The 17281-nt window shown below is 45.4% G+C and overlaps 2 protein-coding genes across 2 annotated transcripts; both read left to right on the top strand.

Annotated features, from left to right (window-relative positions):
- Window positions 1-9785, top strand: adam8a (ADAM metallopeptidase domain 8a). Its single transcript, XM_056609666.1, has 25 exons — window positions 1-113; window positions 453-556; window positions 679-752; window positions 862-940; window positions 1808-1884; window positions 2450-2669; window positions 3044-3124; window positions 3216-3281; window positions 3745-3914; window positions 4026-4107; window positions 4252-4394; window positions 4873-5050; window positions 5319-5408; window positions 5648-5843; window positions 5985-6027; window positions 6134-6314; window positions 6453-6542; window positions 6640-6724; window positions 7193-7307; window positions 7450-7630; window positions 7996-8043; window positions 8124-8171; window positions 8330-8380; window positions 8478-8552; window positions 8879-9785. The coding sequence occupies exons 1-25, from the start codon at window positions 68-70 to the stop codon at window positions 8921-8923; spliced, it is 2568 nt and encodes an 855-aa protein (XP_056465641.1). The 5' UTR covers window positions 1-67; the 3' UTR covers window positions 8924-9785.
- Window positions 9786-9935: 150 nt separating this feature from the next.
- spef1 (sperm flagellar 1) lies at window positions 9936-16720 on the top strand. Its single transcript, XM_056609667.1, has 7 exons — window positions 9936-10083; window positions 10243-10354; window positions 11373-11520; window positions 11651-11705; window positions 13024-13111; window positions 13201-13306; window positions 15400-16720. Exons 1-7 carry the CDS (start codon window positions 9975-9977, stop codon window positions 15517-15519), a joined length of 738 nt encoding a protein of 245 aa, XP_056465642.1. The 5' UTR covers window positions 9936-9974; the 3' UTR covers window positions 15520-16720.
- Window positions 16721-17281: the final 561 nt, after the last annotated feature.

The following is a 17281-nucleotide window of genomic DNA, read 5'->3' as shown; positions in this document are numbered from 1 at the left end:
AGCATTAAGCCGAAGTTTCTGAACGGGTGAAGTCAAGATATACAGTTTGGACTACTAGGAATAAAACATGCAATACTCGGATTATTTAATATGTCTTTACATCTTCTTTGGGGGTAAGTTTGTCATAACTACAATTTTCACTCTGATTTGTGTTAGTGTGAATTACATGTATTATCTTCAGTGGCCACTCAAGTGGAAATTCATCTTTGGTTTCACAGAAATACATTCACTTATAAACTTAAAAAAGACATAGACACAAAAACGAATCTTTCATGGATAACAATAGCCTACATAAGATAAACATTTATCATGAGTAAGGGGACATGAAATAATAAACGTTTGGGTGGAAAGAACAACAAACAACATTCGGATGACAGAAGACGGAAAAATCTTTAATATCTTTATTTTTCTTTTTAATTCGATCTTTCTCTTATTAATGCATGTTTTTCTAGGGACGTGTGTGGACAGCCTAAAGAAACTACCTCATGTGATCAAATATGAAACAATTACGCCTCAAAAACTACATAAACTATCTCAAACAAATACAAAACAACAGGTAGGCCTACACTCCCTAACATTTATTCGATTTTCTCTAATCTTTAATTTACTGTTGTCTTTGTCTGTATTCCAATATTTGCCATTATGTCCCCCTTGTTTATTTGTGTGTCATGTTTGCAGAAAACCCCTCCAATAGTCACATTCTCACTGGCCATAGATGGGCTGAACAGGACTCTCCACTTGGAAAGAAACATGTAGGTTACATGCCGTTAGAAATAGTGATCAAACTGGCCCCTATTTTCGTTTTAAAGCTTCGATCCCATAGCGATTATATGTAATCGGCCACATTTGTTTCCATTGTAGACATCTTATTGGGAGAAACTTCACTGTTGTACATTATTCTGACCAAGGCACTGCAGAAACAACCATACCAGATTATAAGGTAATAATGTCTAAACTATCCATCTATCTTTACATTTTATTATTTTGCTGTTCGTACGGTGTATCATCAGGCTTTTATTTACCCATAGCGTTTGTGACTGTTTAAAGTATACATCAGAAAAGTAGGCGGAAAAGTTTATCCACAGGTTAATAAAATATGACCAAGTTAAAACCCCATAACGGATGTGGTAACTCATGCTGCATGCTTCGGGTGTGTGGGTCAGGATATCCTGGGTCCAACGTTTAACCTGTCATGGCCCAATCTCAATACTTCCCCTTACCCCTTATCTTCCCCCTTACCCTTGAAGTTGCGCGTTCATGTGAGAGCTAGGGGTGTCTCAATACCCAATTTGATCAAGATTAAGGGATAAGATTGAGTGCTATGTACCCCTTATTTTTAAGATGATTTGAGAGCTCACTTGGGCCGAATCTCGATTCTTCCCCTTGCCCCTTTTGCTTTGTCTTTGTCTTTGTCTTGGTTAAGACAAAGACAAAGACAAAGACAAAGCAAAAGGGGCAAGGGGAAGAATCGAGATTCGGCCACTTAAGTCTCGTCAGAGTACACCCATCAGGTCTTCCTGCACACAGCCTTTTTAGGCTCTTAAATTATCAGATCTGATGTTCAATCAGCCGCTGTATTCTCTGTGAGTAGCATGAATAGGTGTGTCAACCGCACCAGGCTGTCAGTAATGACTACACATTACAGCAGCCCTTAAATGACTATAGGGCCATGACCACGCTAAGGCAGGCCAATCCATAAGCAGACTTTAGTACCAACATTGTAATAATTATGTTTTTAATTTCTTCACGAATGATGGAGTATATATATTTGGCCTTGTCTCAGTGTCTCTTATTGAACCCTCCCCAGGACCACTGCTACTACCATGGGCGCGTCGTGGAGGTGGAGGACTCCTCGGCCAGTATCGACCTCTGCTCAGGAATCAAGTGAGTGAAGCGTTCCCAAAGTGTCTTGTGTTCAGGGGAAATCCCCATCTGATCAGAATCCATGGTTTACTGCATGAAGGGAGACCCAGACGACCTCTGATAGGACCGTCAGGTCTGTGTTGGACCGTCCCTGAAGATCTGTAACCCAATCACCTGCTCACGTTGCCAAGGCGATGGCACTGAGACCAGGCATGCATGGCTTCTGACGAGGACTGCTGTAATACACCAAAAAACTCTGATGAAACCCCTCTCAATTATTATGAACAGAGTTAGGGATAGGATAGAACCATAAGGAAAAAAAATTATACTTTTATTTTTCATTAAATTGAATGCGAATCCTTTTGTACTTTTTACTATTTAGCAGCTCAGACAAACCTTAGAGAATACCTATAAGGTCATTAAGGGGTCGGTAGGAATGAGGAGTCTATCAAAGGGATGCCTACAGCTTGGTAGTAGACAGTGGAGATCGAACCCAGTGCCCTTTGTCTGGGGGACCTAACAACCCACCCAGACACTAAACGGACATCTCAGTCTGACCTCCAGCGTCCTCTCTCTGCCGCCACAGCGGGTACGTGCGTATCGAGGACCAGTCGTACCTCATTGAACCCCTCGCAGAGGAAGGGGAGACAGACCAGCAGGAAGGCACCGGAGAAGGGGAGGGGCTTCACGCCGTGTACAACTCAAGACACCTGAGACGGAAGAGGAGCTCCTGTGGCCATGACAACGAGGAGACCGTCTTTGACCACGGGTCGATCCCCTCCGGACTGTTCCGTCTCAGTAAACCGGTACATTTAAAACGCTGGCCAATCGAAACACAGGTTTATGCTAGGTCTCGATGAAGACAGATATAGAGATCTATTGCAGGTTTTGTTTATTGTTTCAATGTGTTTGCTTGAAGATGATGGAATCTTCCCTTATTTTTCAGCAACATTACAATATTCATCACACTCTTACGAAACACTTACACAACAACTTCCCCGTGTTGTGTAACATTGTTATTTCAAAAGGCTTTTATGTGCATCTTTTATTTATTCATAGCTTGTGCAGTTCCTTAACCATATTGTATTTTAACAGCTGAAATATCGAAATAAATGAAAGACAGAACATGAAAACTAAACATGAACAACCAAATATGTGCAACTTTCATTTGATTATTTAGAAAAGCTCTCAGCAGATGAAGAAATTCCAGATCGGCAAAACCAGAACAGTGGAATTGGTTCTTGTGGTGGACTATGCAGAGGTATGGTCACTGTTCCTAACGTATTCTCATATTACTGTGATTATAACGGGTCACCCTCAATATTCATTCACGTTTTGTGCTTCATTTCTAGTACAAGAAGTACGGCAGGAAGACTGTGACAGCGAGGATGCTTGCGGTGGTGAACCACGTGGACAAGGTACCAGCTGGGGGCAGCAGGGCCCTCCGGCCCAGACTGTATGAGGGGCTTTCTACTGTTCACTGTTTAGTTGTTGACAGTTATTAATCCACAGCGTCTTACAGTGAATTTAGAAACGGGTTTAAGGATTGACTTGAACTACAAGCAAACCAAAGAAAAGTGGTTCGAAATAGTTCAAGGGAAGTTGAATGAAAACCGTCGCTGTTAGACGCTTTTATCAAAAGCAGCTAACAGTGGATTCAGATACTGTCATTCAGGAGCAGCTAGGAGTTTTGGGAATCTTGCTCAAGGATTCCTCCTTGTAGACTGCACCCCTCTGGAAACTAAGCCCAGTTCCCTTTGGGCAGGAAGTCAAACACCCCATGCCATCCTGCCCAGTGCCCCATGCTTATGATCCAAACGTCTTAACGTGGACAGGAGAGTCTTCAGTACTCCCTCTGACGTGTTCTGCCTTGGTGTGCAGCTGTATCGTAGCCTGGGTACCCGCGTGATGCTGGTGGGTCTGGAGATCTGGACCTACGGAGACCAGATAGAGGTCAGCCCCGATCCAGACGTCACACTGGAACGCTTCATGGCCTGGCGCCAGCAGACACTGTTACCGAGGACCAAGCATGACAACGCTCAGTTCATCACGTAAGACCCGCCGTGTTCATCTGTGAATGTGACGTGGATATGATCCATCTGTTCATATTGGTATTAAGGTTATGGTCATGTTGAAACATCTCCCCTCTCTGATTGGTCCAGGAAGGTGGATTTCATCGGCAATACCGTAGGCCTGGCGTACACCGGTGAAATATGTACCAGCCGTTCTGTGGCCGTCAACGAGGTAGAGAACCGTTGTTTCAACACATAGAAGCAGAGACTAGAGCCAGGCCCCATCGGCTGACGCTCCCCACTGAATGGTACTCAGCCGAGCGTCTGACTCATGAGGAACGTGCTGATCCCTTCGTTGGTTGGCTTTCTCCTCCAGGATCATACCGATAACGCCATCGGGGTGGCGACCACCCTTGCCCACGAGATGGGTCACAACCTGGGCCTGTCTCATGATGCTCCAGGCTGCGTCTGCCGGTCCTCCCAGCCCCAGAGCGGCTGCATCATGGCCCCGTCACACGGGTAGGGAGATCACCTGCCTTCTCAGAGCCCAAAGGACCACACGCGACGCCACAATAAGAGCTACTCCATCCTCAATTGGGTCTCCAGTTAGTCACGGGGGCAATAACACGAGACGGTTTACAGTAATAACTGACTATAGTTTGTCATTTAGAAACATTGAGTACTAGGTATTTAATACCATGATTACTTGAATGCATCTGTCTGTCTGTCTGTCTGTCTGTCTGTCTGTCTGTCTGTCTGTCTGTCTGTCTGTCTGTCTGTCTGTCTGTCTGTCTGTCTGTCTGTCTGTCTGTCTGTCTGTCTATCTATCTATCTATCTATCTATCTATGTATCACCCTCAGAACCAAAATAAGGCAGATTTATACAAATGGTAATTTAGGTAAATTTTTTTATTTTGTCCCCTGAATGAAAAGTCCTGTGACAAAGGACTGTATGTGTTAGTGTGGGAGTCAGGTCTATGGTCTCTTCTTCGTGCAGGCATTTCTATCCAGAGGTGTTTAGCACATGCAGCCTGGACCAGCTCGCCCAGTTCCTGGAGCAAAAGGACCCTGCTTGTCTGCTGGAGACCCCCTCTACTGACCGCATCTTTGGAGGCCCCGTGTGTGGAAATGCCTTTGTGGAGCCTGGAGAAGAATGTGATTGTGGCACTGTGACGGTATGTTCATGGGGTGCATACTTCTACTAGTAATAATTTACGATGTATTCATCTCAAAGCACCCTAGCCATTGCACTACCCTTCTTGTCACAGATACAACCACACACACACACACACACACACACACACACACACACACACACACACACACACACACACACACACACACACACACACACACACACACACACACACACACACACACACACAGGATTCTCCATCTCTCCAATTCACTTATTTTTAGTCTCTCTTGAAATTGGTCTTTCAGGAATGTAAGAATCCATGCTGCAATGCCACCACATGCAAACTCAACGCCGGGTCCAAATGTGCAGAGGGAGAGTGCTGCAGTAATTGCCAGGTAATGAACACGCATGATTGTGCGCACACACACGTAGTATAAATTCTACATGGTACACTCACACGTCGGACTTATGAACATATCAGAGCCGGTTCTAGCCGGGTTCATCTGAACGTAAATTATGTCAGTATTACAGAACCGAAGAACCAAGATAGACAGAGTTTGCCAGGCTATCTCGGTTCCCTTCCCACAGCCGGGGGGCCATAACCTTGTTCTCTTCCCCCTCTCGGTGGCTGCAGCTGCAGCCGACTGGCACCAGGTGCAGATTTCAGGCCACAGAGTGTGATATGGCCGAGTTCTGTACCGGCTTCTCTGCCGCCTGCCCCAAGGATGCCTTCACCCAAAACGGCCGGCCCTGTAACCGCCGGAGTGGCTACTGCCTCAACGGACAGTGTCCCTCCCGGGAGCAACACTGCAAGAGACTTTGGGGCCCAGGTAGGATTTAGGACGGATCAGAAGTCTTATGTCACGCGCCCAATGTCTTTGGTACGGTAGACCGTCGACCGATTGCTCTATGACTTGGATGCCTGCGATCACAGCACTTACTGATGATTTATCATTTATTTATTATTGTAGATGCTCAGGAGGCATCGGCGCGTTGCTACAGCTTTGCTCGCAAGTAGGTACTCATTTACAAAAAATGAAGATGCACGTCACTAGCACTCAATAGCCCATATTAATGGTACACTGTATGGGGAGATAAAACTGTGGATTTCTCCTTGCAGGGATCAAAAGTGTGGGACGCTGATGTGCTCAGGAGGCTGGAAATTCCCCCTCACTAACTCACGGACCACTTACCCTGTTCCCAATGGAGAGCCATGTTACGAGGCGTCCATAGATCCTAAGGACAACTTCCCAGCCGATTTAGTGAAGATTCCTACTGGGACCAAATGTGGAAGCAACATGGTATGCAGCACGGTGCTCTTCCAGTACGCCCACTCAGAGAACAACGCTGAATCCTTTCGTTGCATAACAACACCAAGTTGGACCCACAGGGTTGTGTGGGTCAAGTGTGTGTGACCAGGTCTTGCGTCTGTGTCTCAGGTCTGCTACGAACAGAGTTGTCAAAACAAGAAGGACATAGTGAGTGTTTACGGAACGGAGGACTGCTCGGATAAGTGCAACAACCGCGGGGTACGGAAAACTTTTCACTCTGTGTCAACGGTATTCATCTCGCTGTAGCAAGGTCCCGCACAGTAGGAGTGACCGACGTGTGTGACCTCTTCCACAGGTGTGTAACCACGAGAGGCAGTGCCACTGTGACCCCGGTTGGGCCACGCCCTACTGTGATGTGAAGCTCACAGAAGGGTCTCCAGGTACCGTACTAACTGCTATGTACTAACTGTGCCTACTCGCCCCTGCTTTAATGAGCACAGACATTAATAAGCAGATAGGAGTTAGGCATCTTGCTCATGGATGGCTAAAGTTAGACTTGGGTTTGACCCTTGAACCCAAATGTATGTAACCATATAAATATGTTTTGTTATACGGAACCACTCTTTAGTCTTTTGGTACTGTACTCTACTGAAGACCTTATGCACATAAGTAATGTACTGTAACAAATTACAAAACGGTACAGTATCTTATGCTTTGTTTTGTTTAGGTCTTGTTTATGACCTCAGGGAAATGTTTGTGGTTGCCTGTTTTTTGTCTGCACATTCCCGACTATCAATAGCTGCATAGTTCTGTGTGTGTCACACGCTGCTTTGTATCTCGAGATATGTATTTAACGATTTTCATTGCTCATTGCACCCTTTAAAACCCTTTTGTGTGTGTTCATGCAGGGATGAAACCTTCTGTCGTTATTGGTTTGTCAGTGGCCACAGTGCTGGTTCTTCTGTTCGTCGGGTTCTTCGGAGTATTGCTGTGGCGCAAAAAGAGCAGAGGCTCCCAAAAGAGGTGATCAAATATCCCCTTGCTACGCTCCGTTCCAACACTCTCTTCTTTTCCAACATTTGCAAATGCTGCAGATTATACACTGACTTGCAAGTGTCACCCATGTCTGATTCGGGGGGTATTGTATGTGTGTGTTTCCACGCAGACCTCGCCACACCTCCACTGGAGAGGTCAACCCCGTGTTTCAGTCGGGACAGGGAAGCCCTCGTCCCAGGCCACCGTCGATCGGCAAGCCCAAGTTTGTGACGTCTACGGCTTCTCAAGTCTCTCGACCGGCGACTCAGCCTCTCAGGGGGGGATTAGTACCCAGCAGAGCCGCCCCGGAGGTGAGAACCACCGCCCGTTGGTTTGCACGATCAGGTTAGGAAGAGGTTGATCTAGTGATTAGAAAGAGGATCCTTCATGAGAGTATCAGCTCTGCTGAAGTGTCCCTGAGCAGGCAGTAGAAGCTTCAAGGCAATGAACCCCAGTCCACTGACGGTAGGGCTCCAGTGTGAGTCCCTGTGGGTCATTCCTCTGAGCACGCAGAATCAAGCAAATGAATCATCCGGCCGTTACATTTTAAATCAACGACACCTCTTTTAGTAAAAATGTTTTCCCAATGTCTTTAGAACAGTTCAGTTAGAAATTGCAAATGTGGTATTAAATAAAGAGGACAGATTTCATTGACATCCACTCTGTCTCCACCCAGCCTCCCAAGAAAATGGCCTTTGTGGCTCAACCGCCTGGGGTCCATCAGGTAGCCTGCCACACACCCTGTCTTCACGTGTTCTGGTTCTCGTCTGTTGAAGTTTACTCACAGTTCTTCCTTTCGTTTAGATGGTGAAGCTTTCACCAAGGGTCCCAAGCCAGGATATTGATTTAAAGGTGAAAATACATATTGAAAATATCAATAGCAAATGTTCTGCTATTTGTATCTACATTTTTTGTTTGTTGATGATTCACCAATTCCAACGCATTTTATCTTCTTATCTATGTGTGGATTCAATAATGTATTAATGAATATTCATTCACTTGTTCCATAGAACAAACCGCCCCCACCAGCTAGACCGCTGCCACCACTTCAAAGCAAAACGGTTCGGTTCTCCCCCACACACACAGACACACGGACACACGGACACACACGCACTCGCTATCTTGTATATTAAAGTGTTACTTTCTCTTCCTATGTAGGTCACAAAACCAACACCCCCAGTACCTCCCAGTAAGCCCTCTGGTTCCCCATCCCCGTGGACACATAATCAACTGGTATGTATTGAAAGTGGCTTATTTGAAACGGTTCCTTGGTAAATCTGAATTGAAAACACAAAACCTGCATGATTTATTTTTTACCACATTTCGTTTTTTTTTTACAAGTTTTTATTTATGTCCTTGTGAAACACTTCCTTTTCATTTCCCACTTTCAAACAATAAAGAAATTCCTTGTGTGAGTTAGTCAGCAAGTAGCTCTGGATACAAATACAATTAAAATGATGCGTGTGTGTGCTTGTGTGTGTCTCTGTCTGTGCTTTTGTGTCTGTCTCTGTCTGTGTGCGTGCGTGCGTGCGTGTGTGTGTGTATCTTCTTCTTCACAGCCTGCCGCCAGAGCTGCTCTGAAGCCTCCCACCCATCTGCGATGAATGCCGGAGTGATTGCGTTCCTCCGTCATGAGGAGACCTCTCTTTGTGCTTCTTACGTTTGACTCATCCTGCGCCTTGGGTCTTGCTCATTCCTTCTCCGGATCTCATCGCACCCGGTTTATGGGAACCACTCGGCGGGAAAGATCCTAACCTCGGCACATTGTGGCTATGGTGATTTTCAAATTCCTAAGGTGTTTGTGTGTGTTTTCTTTCAAAGGCGATGCTCAGAAGGAATACAGAATCTTTAATGTGACACCCGGTCCAACCGGACATGAGCACGGGGGAGGAATGAGATTTAATCAGCTGGATTGGTTACTTCTAAATAGGTCAGGGTACAACTGTGTTATAATTGGTTGACACAGGACTTTTGAGAAGAACATTTCAGACCGTAAAAACTGGATCTCGCTAAATAGATGATTGGGGTTAAACAGCAAAGGCAACATTTTAAAGATTTTTAACATTCGGCTATTCTTAAGGCTGTCAATTATTTATCTGTCTTGCTTTTTCTATGACTGCATTGCGAGTATATGGGATTTCTGTAACATACCAGAATTGTTATGTTATTTTTTCTATGAATGTTTTTTTCTATTTTACCCTTTTTGGTGCTTTTTGGTTAAAGAGATACATTTTTTGTAAGTTGACGATGCCATGCACTATGACTGGAAGTATTAGACATTTATTTTGATGAAATTTGGTAGCTTTTGTTTTACTTTTTATATGACATTGGATGCAATAAGTTTCCAACATTAAGATGAAAATATATGGTGATGCTATAAAGCCTAATATAATATGTATGTATTATTTATGTTTAATATGCAATTGTACCTGGTTGACTGGGAAAGGGAATAAAATTGAAAAATGTGAATTTTGAACTCGCTTTGACTTCATTATCTAACTCGATTATGATCACTGAATCATTTCCCATGTCCTGTCGTTTTGCCTCGGTTGCGTAGCAACGGATATCAACAGACCAGTGGAGGAGATAGCAGCGGGCTAACTTGCGCACATATAGTCGAAGCATCTGAAACGCACCAAATGTCGTGATTACATTATGGATCACGAGTTAAATGAAGAGCAATTGCAGGATTTGTACGCATGGATAGACCAAATACCTCTGTCAAGACCCAAAAAGCACATTACACGCGACTTCAGCGATGGAGGTAGCCTTTCACTTTACTTTGAATGAAGGCGAGGGGGTCGACGCAGATGCTGCCCCTACAATAAAATGTCTCTGTTAACTAAAATACTGTAGTTTGGGTGCAATTGGAGACTTTTGAACACTTCACTAAAGTCGTTTGTTTTCAATGAACACTCTTTAGTGATGGCTGCCGAGGTTGTAAAGCATTTCTTCCCGAAGATTGTTGAGCTGCACAACTACAGCCCTGCAAACTCCACCCAGCAGAAGATGAGTAACTGGAGCATTCTCAACAGGCAAGAGATGATGGGTGACATGACCACATGAGCTTTGTCTTACTGGGTCTTTCTGGTGCTGGTTACCATAGCCATAGCTTTTGAGTTTTGGCCTCTTATTCTGATTGTCTGTACTGTCTGTATGTAGACTTTCTTATTTGTAAAGCGTCTTTGAGTATTTAGAAAAGCGCTTTAAAAAATTGATCAATTATAATTATTATTATTATTCATGGCAGACTTCAATTATATTTGAGGTCATAAACTCTGGCCTAAGAGGCGGCCGATATGGTTGTTGTTTAAGTGATCTATCCATATTTCTATCCATAATCCATGATCTGTGTATGCATCAACCCCAGTCCAAAAATAAATAAAATCAATTATTATAAAAAATAATTATAAGTTGTATTATTATTATTATTATTATTATTATTATTATGCATTATTTCTCTAAAAAACATAAAGACAGAAATAAACAATAGCGCTGGCAGGCAGGAGGAAGCAAAGACAGACAAGAGCAGATATTTCTTAATACTGAGTAGGCCAATGGGTTTTGGTGAGAGATTTAAGCAATGGCCAAGATGGTGTCACATCAACTCAAAGTTAGCATTGCAGTGCAGCCTGAGAAACGTTGAATGGAGCCAAGAGGAAATGTCATCAGCAACACTGGGAGACTTGGATTGTATTCTCTACATGTTGCTGTTGTATAAGTGATGGTGTTAAAGGTCCTCGCAGTGATCCGCGAGAACCCATTTATTACACTCCCACTCGCTCCGTCCCTGGCCGCTAACACAGCCCACGGCCAACCTGAGATGTGTTGTGTACTGATCCACCCAGAACCCTCCTTTATGGTTCAGGGTGGGGGGAACAGAGTGCAGCAATCCCCATTCAGCTCCCACACCTAGTCAGCGTTTAGATCCAAGATGGCCTCCAGATGAATAAGGCCAAACCCTGAAGTAGTATCCCATCCTAGCCATGTGTTTCCCATTCCAAACAAAGACTCCGATCAACCCACCTTCTCCCTCTCCTTCTGTGTGTCTAGGAAGGTGTTCTCCAAGCTCGACTTTGATGTCGGCGAGGAGAGGATCAAGAAGATAGCGCTAAGAACTGCAGGAGTGATAGAGCCAGTTCTGTTCTCCCTCAGAGAGAAGATAGACCTCAAACTGGAGCAAGTCACGGAAAACACCTTGGTGTGTGTGTGTGTGTGTGTGTGTGTCTGCCGGTGTGTGTGCGTGTGAGGGTTTGTGTGTGTGTTGGTGTGTGTGGGAGGTGCATTATCTTCCTCCACAGATGATAACCATCCTTTGATCTGATTGTCAGGAACTTGAGTACCACAACGTCAACAACATCAAGAACCAAGAGACACTTCCACCAGGTAGCATATTTTCCTTTTACCTTAAATTCAAGTCTGCACTCTGCCTCGATCATACTGACCTAATTCTTATCCCCAAATGTTTGTGCACACGTCTGTGATCCTTGCCGCTACATTCAGTGGGTGAGGTAACTCAACTACTACTGTGTGTAACTAAGTGTGTTGTGGAATCACTGTGTTCTGCGGCGGTGGAACATTAGGGTGCAACTGGCCTCCTGCAATCAAACCAGGGTGGGAAATGTATAATATAACGACCACTGTGAGGAAAACCTAATGACCCTATATAAATATATATAATATATATAAGCATATATTCTGCAGCCTCTAACACCACATGGTGGGTGGTTTACTGACCTGAAGTTATCAGTTAAACAGGCAGTCCCAGGGATTACTGTGGCCACACACACGGCTGGCACACACACACACACACACACACACACACACACACACACGGCTGGCATGCACATACGCACACACACACACACACACACACATAGAAGCATTACACACACACACACACACACACATACACACACATAGAAGCATTACACACACACACACACACACACGGCTGGCATGCACATACGCACACACACACACACACACACATAGAAGCATTACACACACACACCCACACACACACACGCTGACACAGGAAGGGGAGCCAGTGACCCGTCTCCCTTATGTTTCCCTGCACCTCGTCTGTCCACCGGGGCCCTCCCCTCACGCTGACCTCGGGGTGGCCCACCCCTCCCTGCCCCCCCCCCGGCCCCCCCTTCCCTGCCCTCACCCCCGCCCACACAGACCCCCGTCCACTCCCTTCCATAGCACCGATGACTCGCTCTTTCTCAGACACAGAGCCCTGGTGCTCTTATCGGTTCGTCACCAGCACCCCCCCCGTCACCAGCACCAAGCCCCCCCCCCCCGGCCCCATCACCAGCACCAGCCCACCCCCCCCCCCCCGCCCCGTCACCAGCCCCCCCAGACCAGACCAGACACATCAAGGCCCTCTGTCGCTGCTTCTTCTCCTCTGCTCTCCTGTGCCGCTCTGTTCCTCCTCTGCCCTCCCCGGATCACGACCGGATGCGTCGGCTCTTACTCACCCCCCCCCCCCCCCGGCCTGGTTGTGGGGTTCGGGGGTTCTTCTGTAGGTCATGTCAAAGGAGAGTGCTCCTCTGGTGCCCCCGTAGTGTGGTGTAGGGTCAAGCCTTCCTGGTGTGCACCGATTGGTCATTCCACGTTCCAACTGCTGTGAGACGGGCCGGTTCCCGGACTCAGCGACAGGGCCTTCTTCTGAGGCTTTGTCTGCTGTGCTCGTCAGAAACACATGTACTGGAGGCCCTCATTCAGGCTCAGATGAAAGCCGTGGAGGGCAGCAAAAGAATCCAAAGGTTCCCGGTGAACGGCAGGTATTTACTGAACAGAATCCCTTTACGTCAGAAGAGAACAACTAGCTCCGCTAACGTCAGTGCTTGGGGCTTCTTTTGTTGCTGGACAGCAAACCCAAGGCCTTGGAGCGCGACGTCACAGAGATGGACCCTGCACTCCGGTTAATGCTGCAGGAGAAGGAGAGGGCTGTGATGACGCTGCAGGAGACTGTGGAGGTATACTCACAGGCATGGCACACACACACACACACACACACACACACACACACACACACACACACACACACACACACACACACAGAGACCAGATTCCCTCTTCAGTTGCAGATGTAACATTCAAAGTGACACACAAGCTCTACTCATCCACTGGTTCAATCCAAGGATGTAACATCTCTCCACCTCTTTGTATTCTGTACACAAATAGCTGTCGGGGAAAGTTACGACCAGACACATTTTAAGGATTGTAGATGACTCGTTCAGAGTTAGCCTGCAGAAGGGGGTGAAACAAGTTCAGCGGCCGGGCGATGGTGTCTTGGTGTAGAGAGGCTTTTCTTGAACTGAATGTGTCAAATACTAAAAAAAGCATTTTGTGTATGATGATAGGTTCCTCTTTCAGAATAGTGCTGAGGCCATTTCCAAGCAGGTACATCAATGTCTGTATTTATCTAGAAAAGAGAATTGTTTTTAATGTCTGACCCAAAATGATGATCTTTTCTAGCGAACTTAATCGTCTTTTTTGACTGTATCTGACCAATACGATTGGCTTAGTTGGTATTTGAGTGGCCAGCAAAGCTTTCGGAGTGAACCAATCTCATCTCTTTGACCTTTGCGATCGACGAGGTCGTAATTATGGGCCATGCCATGCTGGAGTGTACTGACCAACCCCTGAAGCTCCTACCTTCATCAGAAGATACAGGGTTCCAACTGAGTCTTCTATCTCCAAGCAGACGATGAAGTTTTAACACAAATGAAAAAAAAAATGCATAGGCTATTCTGTTTGTACTTCATTTGAAGGCTGCATATGCACAACTGATTACACTCAGTATATTTTTGCTCTCTGCAATTTGCTTACTTTCATGTTGTATTCATGATGGATTGAAAGTGTTTGTAATACCTGGCCGCAACCAAATTTTCTCCAGTGGCATAATATACATTTTACCTGACGGGACCGAGCAAACGCACATTAGAACATACAGCCTATACTAAAAATATACCACTGCTGACCGTTGGAATCTGCAAATAGACTTTGTTCTAATTCTGTGGTTAGTCTGTGCCTTGTGATACTTTAACCTTTAAAAGAGACAAAATGCTTGAGTTTGTGTGTGTGTGTCATCTGCTGCGTTGGCAATGGTCAAGAAGTGAGACGTGGTAAAACAGATTGATGTACAAAACGATTCTGTAATGCAAGTTGCACTCAGCTGTGAGATCATTTCATTTAATCAAGTTTCTCAGCCTTCCGGTAAACTATATACATGCGCCTTGTAGTGTATGTGTGAGTGTGTGTGTGTGTGTGTGTGTGTACATTTGTGTGTGTGTGTGTGTGTACATTTGTGTGTGTGTGTGTGTGTGTGTGTGTGTGTGTGTGTGTGTGTGTGTGTGTGGTGTTTGACGCGGTGTGGGGTGTGGAGTGCGTCAGTGTGTGTGTATGTGTATGTTTGTGTGTGTGTGTGTGTGTGTCCGTGTGTGCAAAATGTGGATGTCCAACATGTGTCATTAGCTGTGGTCTATGACTCACTGAGTGTTGAGCGGACGTGACTCTTACCTCCTCAGAGGATGAAACGTCCGTCTGTCGAAACCGGGGGAGCTTTCAGCTGGAGGTGTCATCAGCACTATTAGAACATCTCACAAACCGCTGAGACTATTTCTACTATTTCCCTTTTTGTCCTTTTGTGTGGCTGTGTGTGTGTGTGTGTGTGTGTGTGTGTGTGTGTGTGTGTGTGTGTGTGTGTGTGTGTGTGTGTGTGTGTGTGTGTGTGTGCCTATGAATGTGTTTGTGTCTATACCTGTGTGTGTGGCTGTGTGTGTGTGTGTGTGTGTGGCTGTGTGTGGCTGTGTGTGTGTGTGTGTGTGTGTGTGTGTGTGTGTGTGTGTGTGTGTCTGTGTGCCTATGAATGTGTTTGTGTCTATACCTGTGTGTGTGCCTGTGTGTGTGTGTGTGTGTGTGTGTGTGTGTGTGTGTGTGTGTGTGTGTGTGTGTGTGTGTGTGTGTGTGTGTGTGTGTGTGTGTGTGTGTGCCTCTGTATGTTGCCCTGTGTGTGTTCGGCGTGTTTGTGTGTGAGCGTGTGTGTGTGTGTGTGCGCGTGCGCTAGATCCTGCAGATGAAGGTGAACAGGTTGGAGCACCTTGTGCACCTGAAGGACGTGCGCATCGGGGACCTGACCCGGCATCTGGACTCGTACAAGGCCCAGGCCGGACCCGGCCGACCCTGAGGAACCTCCGCTTCCACTCACACCTCGCCAGCGACGTCTGCAAAAGGAAGAGGACACCCATAGCATGGCTATTATGGCTAAGAGAAGTCGATCTACATAAATGTATAAAACAAAACACGTGTGGCTCCTCCATGGCGATCAGTCGTGCATATGTCATCTAAAAGAAGAGTTCTCAACGATTATGCCGCATTATTGTCATGCTTTCTAACTGAAGCAGGCCTACTTGTTGCTATAAGTGGCTGTTTTGGACGTTCAGCCACTTACAGGAGTGTAGCGTATACGATTAGTACACTTTTCAACATGTTGGTGAATAACAAGTTAAGCTAAAAACGCAAAAGAAAGAGTGAAACAGAACCTTTTCATGATATACCTAATTTCTGGATTTACTTAAATTAAACGGGTGTAAAAGTGAAAAAGAAACAAAGGGGTAACAGGTACCAGACTGAAACTTATTTGCCTTCTTAAACCTGAATGTAATACCGTACATTTACCATATTCTTAGCAAAGGCATACCAGTAAAGGGTACTGTGAAATCCTTTTGTAATAAGTGGCTTTTTAAGCATTGAGAAATGTTCTTAAATGAATAAATGTGTTACCATACTTGGACCTAAAATGTCAGATTCCCTGATATGACGTCTTTGGACCTAATGCGGAAGATGACGCTTATTTGGAATTATACAAAAAGGAAGTGTTACACAAAGTACCTTTTCTATCCTCTTAAACCTCTTACCTCTTTAAACGTAGATTGATTTGACACTGGAGTATTAATTATCAGAAGACAAAACTATGTTGGATGGGGTGGATTGAACAAACTATTATTCACAAAGGGTGAATGCGGGAATTGTGGCTTGTGAGATGAGAGGCAGCCATGTCAAGTTCAGACAAGCACGCTAACCAATAAGAAGACACGTCAGGCCCTGAGTAATGGTCGATGGGAGGATGCCTGTATGTATGATTTACAAGGTCACATTAAAACAAAAAGTGTCCACACGCACGCGGATTGACTGCTTCCTTCCACTGTGAACAGCTGACGGGCCAAGTGAGAGGATATTGGGGCGAGGAGTCTGTCTCCTGGAGAGTCAGCACACACACCAAAAATACACAAACAGCTTTGTCTGCAGGGTTAAGATTCCAGCTATTTGGGTCAGCATAACAAACAAGAGGCTGTGTGAAAGCTTGAGTGGATATGCATTGTATTTGTACTGAATCATTGCCATGAATTCGGATCCATCGAGCGCCATATCTGAGACTCATGAAACGCTAAAGCATGACCATTGTAGGCCAAGTCAAGCCAGGTCTTCCAAATTGCTTTGTTATAGGACCACTCACATTTGTGACATACCTGTATATGTCATGCATATAACAACAATCCAGACTGACTGGGGATTCATTTATTACTTAGAATGTGTTTAGCAATGGCTCAGCAGTAAGCTGAAGCCAAATAGAACAGTGACTAGATGTTTGTTTAGTCTTCTCTTTATCTGGCATGATCGAACGGGCACACACATTGCCTGAATTTAACATAAGGGTCTGAATCCCCCCCCCCCCCCCTCCCACGGCCAACCCCCCGAAAATTCAGCTTTGTTTTAAAAATTGTCAAATTGGGACCATTATAGTGTCTATTTGAATTTTGCCTATCGGTTGGTCAAGCCTTTCTTACTACACGCGCATTATTTGTTAACTGATTAATTACAACGTTGTTTTCTCAACCCTACATCGACAAAAATGGGGAGGCACAGAAGTGTAAGCGCGCCCCCTTCTG

The sequence above is a fragment of the Gadus chalcogrammus genome, chromosome 15 (genome assembly GCF_026213295.1).
Source record: "Gadus chalcogrammus isolate NIFS_2021 chromosome 15, NIFS_Gcha_1.0, whole genome shotgun sequence".
Taxonomy (NCBI): domain Eukaryota; kingdom Metazoa; phylum Chordata; class Actinopteri; order Gadiformes; family Gadidae; genus Gadus; species Gadus chalcogrammus.
The sequence above is the reverse complement of the archived record's forward strand: the minus strand, read 5'-3'. Positions and strand labels throughout refer to the sequence as shown.